The sequence below is a fragment of the Vidua macroura genome, chromosome 23 (assembly GCF_024509145.1).
Source record: "Vidua macroura isolate BioBank_ID:100142 chromosome 23, ASM2450914v1, whole genome shotgun sequence".
NCBI classification, from domain to species: Eukaryota; Metazoa; Chordata; class Aves; order Passeriformes; family Viduidae; genus Vidua; species Vidua macroura.
In genome coordinates, this window is record NC_071593.1 from 2,779,065 (window position 1) to 2,790,263 (window position 11,199).

An 11,199-nucleotide genomic window follows, 5' to 3' on the forward strand; every position below is an offset into this window, starting at 1 on the left:
TCTCTGCTCCACAGGGACAGCCCCTGTTTGTGTCCTGGGGGTTGGGGACCCTGCAGCAGCATCCATCTATTTCTGAGCCAGGCTCTCCCTCTGTATGATAAGCAGGACTATCAAACAGCCTGGTATTTTACCATCTCATTCACTCAGCTGGGTTTCCTGCGGTGTCTCCAATACTTCACACTGTGACCTCATGGGGAAATGCAATGCTCTGCTGGTCACTGTTGTGGTGACAGCAGTGTTGTTACCCAGAGTGATGGTCCTCCCATCAGCTGAGCAAGGAATTCTGGAAGGATGATTCTCCAGAGTGTTGATGCTCATTTCCATTCCCACTGCTGTAACTCCTCATAGTTTTTGGCCCATAATCTTTATTTCAGCAGTTTATCAACATGAAATGAAATCCTAAGTACCCTCTTGCCACATGTGGAGCTTACGACTTCACCTGAACTAAAATTCTATGTCATACAAAATGATATCCAGGGAAAGCTGGCATCCAGGGCAGACAGAGCAACACATCTTATGCTACTGCATGAAAACCAAAATTCAGAGGGCTGTAGGTAGGACGGGAGCCCTGAGTCTCCTCAGTTCAACCCTATGCACCTCTAATTTCCCCTCAAAGAATCTCAGGTGCACACTTCATACACACCTGTGCACGGGAATCCAAGAAAGAATAACAGCAATGATATATTCACCCCACAAGGGTGTGAAGATGAGCAGTAAATCAGTCTCTGAGCATTTCCCATTAAAATAAATCCTGGTTTTCTTCCACTGATTGAGCCTATTGGATCCGAGGCCAGGTTGGATGGGGCTTGGAGCAACCTGGTCTAGTGGAAGGTGTCCCTCCCTGCCTGTGGCAGGGGGTGGAACAGGATGAGCTTTAGGGTCCCTCCCAACCCAAACCGTTCTGGGATTCTATAGATTCAGGCCACAAACAGGGATAAAACACAGAGGGAAAGCTGCAGCTGCTGCAGTGCTCTCTGACATGATGCCACACAGCTGAACCAACACAGAGGCAGTAGTCAGTGAAGATGCACCTGATGGACTATCCCAGATGGGAAAGAAAAGGAAACTTCAGGATCTGTCCCTGCCTGGTTGCTGAGGCCTATTTGCACCATCAGGACAACCCATGCCCCATCACAGGCACCACAGTTCCTTTTCTGAGGAGCATAAACCCCAGCTGTGCTGATTTCAGACTGCAGTATCTCCACAGCCGCAGCAGGGCTTTAAGATTGAGCTTTCCACCTACAAACACTGCCCAGACACTTGGATTTCACCACCACCATGGCCACAAGTGCCATCACCACCTTAAACATGGACAGGGAAGCTCTGAGGACTGTGCTGGTGACCAGTGCTACTTTAGCAGCCTTTTTTCAAATTAACCATAGTTAAGACCAACGCTGTGGATGGGAAGAATAACAGAAGTATTTTTCCCTTAAATGCTGATGTTTTGGAACACTGCAGAATAGGAATGGATCAAATCAAACATTTCTGGTTATCCCTAGCACCTCTGACATCATCAGAAGCTGCAGTGCAATTTGGTTCCCCAAACTGGTTGGAACACACTTCATCTTCCTCCTTTTTCCCCGCAATCCAGAGACATTTCGGACCCACTCGCAGCCAGTGTGAATGACACAGATCTTTTGTCTCCCATTCCTAAGCAGAAACACCATCTTAAGCACAACATCATAAAAGCAAGGATAGAGTTAGACCACAAGAAAAAGCAATCCAAGCCTGAGGAGTGAATTCTCCTCCTTTGAGGGAATATTTGCAACCCTCTCCTCCCAATGGTGGAAGTTCAGCAGACTTTTCCAAGAGCTTCCAAAGCATCAGTGACCTTTAGGAGTTTTAGCTCAACCAGTGAGACCTCAAACTCCCTGATGGAGACCAAGAGTTATCCCTGCTTTCAACACTTCCAAGCCTGGCTGCATTCTTTCCCCAAAAACTCCTTTCAAACAACAAGACAGAGCTGACCTGACAATAGAGACGCAGCTCTCCCCACTCTCTGTGTTTGTCCTGCTCTCTTGTTTTATTGCTGGGCTCCAGCTCCTTTCTCCCCGCCCTTCCCAGGTTGATTAATACTCATCCTGGACGATCAGATGTCTGGTAATTCAAGCTTTTACAGGGCTCCACAGCATAACTCTCTGTAAGGCTCACACATTTCACCAGAAAGCTTTTTGCTGACTGTTCCTACTCCTGACATCCCGGGTATTCAATAAGACATTCTGGACAGGGGTCCTGGCTATAAAACTCTCATGTTCTTCAGCTGCCAGGATGGGAATTTGGTGACAGTACAATTCATTCATTTATTTAATGATCCTAACATCAGCCTGAGTGGATGAAGTGTGCTTTGGCTGCAGCAAGGCAGGGAGAGGGCTGTGCCAAGGGCCAATTGTTTCGGTGAATGCCGGTGACATCAGGTACCGCTGCCACGGCCACGAGATGGGGTATCTGGGGCAAAATGGGAATCATTGCAAGTTAAACGTGGTGCACAACCAAACATCAAAATATAAAGGAGTTTATTCGTGCAGATGAACTTTTTCAAAATTGAAAAAGTGTTTTGGAAAGGTAATCAATGGAATTAAGGCAAACAGCTTAAACTCATCGAAACTTAGGCTTTGTGATATTTGCATATCAGCAAAAATTAGGTCTTTTTTTCTTTTTGAAGAGACAGACATAAAGGGACTTTGAAACCAACTTTAAAACACAACACTGAAAGAAAACATAAAACTCAAGCTGGACAGGTTGACAGCTGAATTATTTGCATTCACAACTCTAAAATACGAAACACAGAGCCCACAAACACTGAATATTTGGAGAAAGACTGCCCAGTGACAAGTATTTATAACTCCGTGAGCACTAGTGAGAAAGGGTGACACAAATTGAAGCTGGTTTCATATTATACAGAGCAAGTAGAACTCAAGATGTCTCCCCAGCTCAAGAAATACTACATCCAAAAGCACCTTCCAAACAAGCCTTGCCATGCTAAAGCTGCTGAAATCTCCTTCCCAGCACACTTCAGAGTTCAAGGTGCACCATGAATTTCACATTAAAAATCACAATAAACAGGCTTTAAATGTTTCTTTGGTTTCAGTTCTTGAATTTCCCCCCAGATAACTGGTATAGGTTGCTCACCCTCAACTACAAGAACCCTGCTGAGTTCCCTTTCCAACATAATACATTGAGTCAGCCCAATGATTCAGCTGCACATTGCAAAACCCAGGGTCCAGTATGGAGCCTGTACATCACCCCAATCAGGAATTCAAGACTTCCAGAAAGTTTTCAGGCCAGATTTCAGTCTGAATTTCACTTCAGACCTGACAGTTCTGTGGAAGATCTCATGGCAGCTCCAGGACAGAAGGGCTGGGTCTCATCGCTCAGTAGAAATATGCTGGTTTTTTTGGTTTTTTTTTTTTTTTAAGGTCCTTTCCTCAGTATGCTTAGGAGCCTTCCCAAGAACACAGTTGATTAAAAAAACAAAGCTGAAAGTAGCATCACTAAAAAAGTCTTTCCCCTTGATGCACATAGAAAGAACCTCCTGCTTGGTCTGAAAGACCAAAGACTTCTCTCAGTTTTGCCTTTTGGCAAGAGAACAAAATAAGCCCAGGAAAAGCCAGTTTCAAGGCACAGTAATTTCTATGACTTGCTAATAACACATGAAAGAGCGAAATCAGTTTTCAGACCACCATTAGCAAAGCCATAGCACCAGCTCAAATGGATTTTCACCCATCACCAGTGACACAGACACTGCAATCAGACTCCTCTGACTGCTCTGAGTAACTCAGTAACTCAGAGTCACCCTCACGTGTAAATCAAACCAAACACGCAATCATCATCTGGCAATCCCAAACAGAGCAGCCCCGCAACATTTATTAGTTTCCACCTTCCAAAAGCTTTCCAAACTTAGGAAAATCTGTGTTATTTAAGACCTTTAACTGCATTCATTACTCCTTGCTTAGCGTTTTCACAGCAACAAGAGCAAACTCCAAGGCTGGCAGGGAAATTTCTGTTCCCACCACATTCAGTCCACTCCCCTGCTACAAGCAGGGATGGTCTTTGTGCTTCCAACTTTTACAGCTACTCCTGTGCAGATACTCTTACTCCAGAGCATGGGAGCCTCATTCCTGCTGAGCTCAAGCACTTGGAAAGGAGCAGCTGCTCACTGCACCTCAACAAGTCCTAACCCATTTCAACACTCCACCAACAGACTCACAGAGCGCTACCAGGATCGGTCGAGGACGGGGTAAGTTTTATTTCCAAGATACACATTCTGGAAGCCACTTGGCTTTTTTTTCAAGCCTATCTAAAGCTCTAGAAATATTTCAACTCTCACGTAGATAAAGGAAACACAAAGTTGTTACAACCAACAACCGAAACATTTTATTTTTGCTGGCAGAATTGATTTAAACCTGATATAATCTCGGTGTGGGGAAACTTGTCCTTTTCTCTCCACCTCAACTACAGAGCAAACAAAGGTAAAAACAACTCCTCAGGTACAATCGAAATACAGAGCAGGTAATTTTCCTTTCAGGAAAGAAAAAAAAAATAATCATGCTGTCCCATTAACCTAGTTACATGCCCAGCAGCAATTTGACTCAAGTCCCATCAGCAACAGCATGCCATCACCTATTCCAAAAAGAGGGAGTGCACCCTGGGACACCTTCCAAAGGTAAAGAATAAACCAGAGGAATAACATGCACCAAAAAATTTCACTCGCCTAAAAGCTGATTTTGCTCTCCTCCCTTTGATCCTTTTCTTTTTTAAGAACACATTCTATTTTCTTCTTCCAGCTGTTCCACATCATCAGCTCCTATTTGGGAGACAAAACGGAGTCCAGGGTTCGGGAGGGAAAGCTGTACAGAGAAGTGCTTGAAATTACAGCAAGTGTAAAACACAGCACCGTGAGAGTTTCATCAACTGTATTCCCTTAAAAAACAAGAAGAAAAATTAGTTTCCCCTGGTTTCTCCAGACCACAGGGCACACAACTCCTCCCCCCCACATGTTCATGCCTTGGAACAAACACCAGTTTTCTCTTCCCCATTCATTCCAGAAAAGCTTTTGCAATTGCCAGCAACCACATTCAAGTCACAGATAAAGTTTCCTACCAAAGCAATGCCTGTAAAACAGTGATACTACCCATCTGTAATTCCCCAGAGTAAAAATTCCAGCAACTCTAATCATATTAGTGGATTTACACACAACTAAAGTTGACAGTTGACTAGCCCTGAAATTGCTGGATTAGGGGAAAAATAAAATAGGTAGCTTACCTCTGCCTTCTAAAGGGAGATCTTCACTGCTAACTCCTATTACTAAACAGAAGTGGAACAAATGCACCAGCTCAACACATCCCAATGTTTGCTAACTACACAGAAAAGTCTTTCAGCCTGAAAATGATGGACAAAATCCATCACAGATAAAATAATAAAAAACAGAAAAATTCTTCTATGTCCCAACATCTAAAAGGGAAGTTATTTGTTCTGAGTCTCCTGTTACTCTCTCAACAACTTCTTAGACAAACTCTGCTCCCAAATCAGAGCTGTTCATTAAATACACATATATTTAAATGGATAAAGTAACCCTCTCCCACAGACTTCTGCCAGAGAACATACACAATCATGTCCTTGGATGTGAGAAGAAAATAAGCCACTTGAAATCACATTTTTAGAATGGTTTTCTCCAAGAGATTTCACCACAAAAATCTTACAAAGCTGGTAAAGTGACATATCTGCGCTCTAACATGATTAGCTTTTCTCATTAAATAAATTAAAGCTATTGCTCCTTGAAAGAACACTAAGATGTGCCAAGGCTGGGGAACATCAACAGGGGAGATGGCAGAGAGGGCTTAAAGCATTTTATTTTTTTGGCAACACGCTCCCCAGTCCGTGCCCGTTCCTCCCCTGCAGAGGAGCCACCACCACAGAGCAGCAGGGAAAGTCTCTTCTCCAAGCTCTTCTCCTGCTCCGATCCTCCCAAGATGTTTGATCTCCACAGCTTCAACACTTCTAAACAGAAACGCTTCCCAGGCAACACCTCTGCCCCCTTCCCTTCATCCAGCTGAGATCTCAGAACATTCCTCCTCAACTCAGAAACACAGAGAGCAAGGGACACCTTGCTCTGATCTCAGCCTGGTCCCTCCTTCCCTCCTCTCACCACTCCTTCCCTTTCAGGACCGTAATGCTCCCGACACCTTCCCCACACGTGGCTGCCACTGGCATCTGGAAGAGATTTCCAACTGCTCCTGGCCGGTGTCAAAGCCGCAAGGGGAGCGCTTCACGCCAGAGCCACCACCACGCTCTACAAGCTGACTTTTGTGCCCAAGCAGCTTCCAAATACCTTGTCCTCAACTCCAAACTCATGAACAGACAAACTCCAGAGAGCACAGAGCTGTTCCTTCACATCATCTGGGAAAACACCATTCAAAATGGAAGTAAGGGAGGGAAGATGGAATTGACTCCAAGCTTCTGGAGGGGATCACGGCAACCCAGAGACTCTGACCCTTTGGTGCATGCTGCAGATTCTCTCCTCGGCAAAATTATTGGGCACTTTCTCCTACAGTTCAACTCTTGGCTCATGGAGAGACAATAGAGAACCCCACGCACCCAGTCCTCCTCAAGAATCTTGATTTAACCAGATCTCCAAGGCAGGCCTGCATCCCGCCACTGGGCAAGCACTGCCAGGAACTCACCCCGACTTCTCACACAGCCTCAGACATTCCTCAATGCCATACTGTATTTCTTGCTGTCCTCCTGGGCTTTGGGGAAGCTGCTTGCATCAAGAAGATGCCACCCAACACAGCAGGAACCAGCACAGCACTTCCTGAAAGGGACTACAGCACAGTTAGCTGAACAATGCAGGAAAAACTGAAACTAAATTACTGAGGCAATGTTAGCAAAACACACATTTCCTTGTAGAGCAATGATGGAATTCACAGAGATCAGTCCCTCAAACACTGATCCTTCCTCTCTGCTTCTTGGAAAAGGAATTAACAAGGAGGAAGAAGAGAAAAAAAAATTAGTAACGGTCTGTTGACACCCACCCTGAGCCTGCCACAACCTGCAATAGCCTGAGGAACACCCAGTTTTTCAGAGATGCCCAATCCCATATGGAAGCAGCCACGGGAATAGATTAAAGTCAAGCTTACTGGTGCCTGCACATCAACAACCAGGAACTCCCTCAAAACATGAGGAAGTTGGGAAAAGAAAACAAAATCCTACTGACACCAGCCCTGAGCCACAGACAGCTCTGATTTGTCTGTGACTGAACAGTGTCACACTAACCAGCAGCCAGGGGATGTCACCCCAGGTGCCATCCATCAACCTGGCTGTCCCTTACAAGCCAGTGTTTGCCCACGTCTAGGCTGGGAAGAAACTGGTGACCTGATTATATTGATCCACAAAACTAATTCACAGCACAGGGACTTCTGAAAGAACAGCTTAATGCAAGACACACAAAAAAAATACTTCACTCTTCACAGAGTAAAGAACAGGGTGGAGTGTGACACGTGTCAGAAGTACCGCTGAGGTAAAACCACAAAGGCCCACAGTGCTGCTGCAGCACCTTTGTTACTGCACCTTTTTATGGAAAAGTCTCACTCCAGACTTCATAGGAACTTCTCCTGCAGAGGCAGTCTGGCAGTCAAAGCCAAGGAGGGCAGATTGGGATTTACTTTTTATAATATCCCTTCTGTGTGTCATTTCACCCTCGCTTGTCCTTTCCACCCAAATAAGGGTCAGACTCCAGCTGAAGGATTTATCCATACTGACACCTTTTGAGCACAATTTCTGCCTGAAATCAGGTTTGGCTGAGTTCTCACCACTACCAGAGCCACAAAATTATCCTAACTTACTTTTACACAGGAAATTTAACTTCTTGAAGCCACTGTGTTAAGGAAGTTCCTCACAAGTCTGTCTTGTCTTACAGGAGCTCCAATAACTTCCTATTTAGCAGGAAACAGAATGAATCTCACATCCAGACATTTCTGTTCTACATGTCCATCACTTTACAGCTTCTCTTTCTCTCAAAAAATATTATTTTCAAAAAAAAATCCTTCTTTCCCCTGTATTTTAATTTTCCCTCCCTCATGCCTTGTTACATGCACATGCTGAACACTTCTCTCTCACACAATTTTTTTTTCCAATTACACAGATATTGTTTAATTTCATGATACATTAAGTCTGAAACCACAGGTATTTCCAAAGTTACAAAGTTCACCAGTAAGAAACTGCTTTGGTTGAAAAAGCCACAGTCAGAGAAACCTGCAACTCTTTTATCTGCTGTGAGGTAACAGTGGCTCAACAGTTGTATCAAAACATAGAGAAAAAAAAAAAAGAAACCAAAGAGGGCTAAAAATAAGGCTGAACTCAGATGACCCCCTGCACTCCAGTAAATCAGGGATGAACTCTCCTCCCCGAGCCTCACTCAGAGCAGCACTGAGAGGTAACAGCTTTTGTTTATAATCAAACACAGGTTTTGGTGGAGGATAAAACCAGCCAGGGCACCTGAATAAGCTTCACCAGGACACCTGAATAAGCATCAAAAATAAAGTATTTGAATATATTCCAAATACAGATCAGTAGTTTAGGAGTTAAGGAGAGATATCGGTCAAACACAATGTTTTCAAAACAGGCACGTCTAGAAATAAAAATGAAACTGTGTCGTTTTAACCAACTTGTCATGACCACCTAACACCACGCACTCCCTCTCTCTGTCCCTCCTGCTCACGGTGTCCAGTTGGGTCCCCAGGACAGGACACAGCAGCCCCAGCTCCTCTAGGAGCTTCTCCAGGCTTTCCAAGCCCTTTTGTTTTTAGGCTGTGCTCAGAGTAAACCCAAACTTCATCCCTCTGTGCTTCATGCAACACTCACCAAAAGCAACAGCCACAATAGCACAGCCCCTCGTCAGACCCAGCAGGCTCCCCCCCAGCGCCCCCCGGAGCAGCACTCCGGGGAATAAAGTGCTTCGGACAGCCCAGCACCGCCCCAGAGCCAGGCAAACTGCAGCCTTCAACTGTCAAGGCATCCAAGTGCCACTTTCCCGGTAAAAAAGCCCCTTCCCAGACAAACCAGCACCTTGCTGGAAGATCAGCTGGGCACAGCCCGTGCACGCTGGCCGACATTCCCACTCCAACTCTTGGCACATCCCTCAAAACTGAAGCAAATTCTCCCTGAGCAACAGTTTTACTTACCACCACCCCGCTGACTCTACTGACAGAACCACCCCACTTTTTTTATTCCTAAAGCACTGGTTGAAATTACAGAATACCACAAATCAGGCAAGTATCAGCCAGCAAAGACAACGTCCAGGGGTTTTCACTTGACCCAAACAAATCTGTAACGTCAACAGTCTCATGATTTAAGCAATGAATTTGTTGTCATGGCAGGGGTGATTCTTGCCGGAAGTTCAAGAAAACAATGGACCTAAACTGATTATAAAAGGGCTGGGTTTTCCGACCTCCAAAATGAAAGTGAGAGCAGGAAAATGCTCATACACAGGGAACACAGTTCTGAGAGCACAGCCCTCGGCACGAAAACCACCCTGCGCTTCCACCTTAAAATCCAACACACCGCCAAACATTAATAGGAAAACACACTCCCGACCGTCCCTGCACCATTCCCGGACAACACAGCACGGAGATATTTCACAAAGTGTGTGTTTCACGTCACACTCCCCCCAAAACTCCAGGGAGGGGAGGGGAGAGAACAGCCACTTTGCCACGGGATGCTGTCGGACGCTGCAAACAAAACCTCAGGCCGGCAGGCACTTTCCTGCTGATCCCTGCAGTATTTCCCTCCTGACTCGGGGCCTACTCGCAGCACAGAACCCAAGACCTTTAAAAAACACTCGCAGCCCCCGCCGGCCTCTCTTTGTAGCAGCGGCCGCTTTGGTGGGGGGATTTTGGGGAGTGGGAGCCTGCTCCTCCTCCCCATCACGCGTGGCCTGGCAGGGAAAGCTGCTCAGTGAAACGTTCCACCTGAAATTTATTCCCACCAGCCAAGTAGGAAAAATAAAATAAAATAAAATAAATCACATTAAAATCGTCCCCAGCTGTAAATTAAAAAAAAAAAAAAAAAACTGGGCTTAAATTCCTCTGGAAAAACAACAAAACCAAAGCACTTACCTGGGTAGGACCAGAAGCAGAACTGAAGAACCATTTATAATTAAAAGTTTACCCTTGGGGTCACCGCTGCTTTGGGGGAGGGGGAAAAGGGACCCCCTGGAAAGGGCTGACCCTCCAAAGCAGCCCACTGGGGAGGTGGACGGCTCCCCTTTCCCGGCACCATCCCGGCAGGTGCAGCCCCCCTTTACAGGGGGCCCCACACACAAACAGACACACAAAAAAGAGCCGGGAACCCCTCAACAACCCCCACCTCACACACCCCCCGGCTCTGGGGGGCCCCGAGACCCCCAACCCTCCCCCGGTCTGCGGGGCCCCACGACCCCTCACCCCCCACCGCCCCCAGGCCTGGGGGCTCCCCGCAACCCTCACCCCCCCGGCTCCGCTCGCTGTGGGGAGGGGGTGTCGCCCCCGAGCCCCCGGGGCAAAGGATACTGCTGGGGCGGCTGTGGCGGCAAGGCCCTGATGTTGGGGTGAGGCGCCGGCGCCGGGTGAGGGGGAGCCGGGGGGGGAGGCGGCCCCGCCGCCGCCCCGCTCCCGGGGCCGGTCCCCGCCGCCGCCGCCGCGCCGGGTTTCAAAGCCGCCTTCTGCGGTAAACTCATGGCCAAGCGCAGCCACCACCCCGCGGCGGGGAGCGGGGCCGGGGGGAGCCGCGGAGCGGGCCGGGGGAGAGCCGGGGCAGCGCGGCGGGCCGGCACCGGCGCCGGTCTCCGTGACAACGCGCCTCCCGGAGGGCTCGGGAGAGGGGCCGGCGGGGAGGGAGGGAGGGAGGGGAGGGAGGGAGGGAAGGGGGGCGGCTCAGGCCGCGCTGCTCATGAGCCGGCGGCGGCGGGGGGTCGCGTTCGCCCTCGCCGGGGGCAGCGGAGCCGTTCGCGGCGGCGGCTCGGGGGCGATGCCGGCGGATTTTCCTCACTGGAGTAGCGGAGCATCAAACATGGCGCTGCGGCCGCCTCCAGCTGTCCGGCCGGGCGGGCGCTCGGGCGCCTTCGGGCCGCTCCGGAGCCGCTCGGCCCAGAGCCGATCGGCGACCTTCGGCTCTTTCCGGAGTCACTCGGCCCACCGCTGATCGGCAACCTTCGTCTCTTTCCGG

General features: G+C 48.1%; 1 protein-coding gene across 3 annotated transcripts in view; it reads right to left on the minus strand.

Moving 5' to 3' along the window:
- EIF4G3 (eukaryotic translation initiation factor 4 gamma 3) overlaps positions 1–10,810 on the minus strand; it is a 144,773-nt gene extending 133,963 nt beyond the window's left edge. For all 3 annotated transcript variants that reach the window (XM_053997729.1, XM_053997731.1, XM_053997730.1), the window contains exon 1: positions 10,545–10,810. In XM_053997729.1, coding sequence (XP_053853704.1) covers positions 10,545–10,711 — 167 coding nt within the window. In that variant the 5' untranslated portion in view covers positions 10,712–10,810. The remainder of the gene's footprint in view (positions 1–10,544) is intronic.
- Between the last annotated feature and the right edge of the window lie 389 nt (positions 10,811–11,199).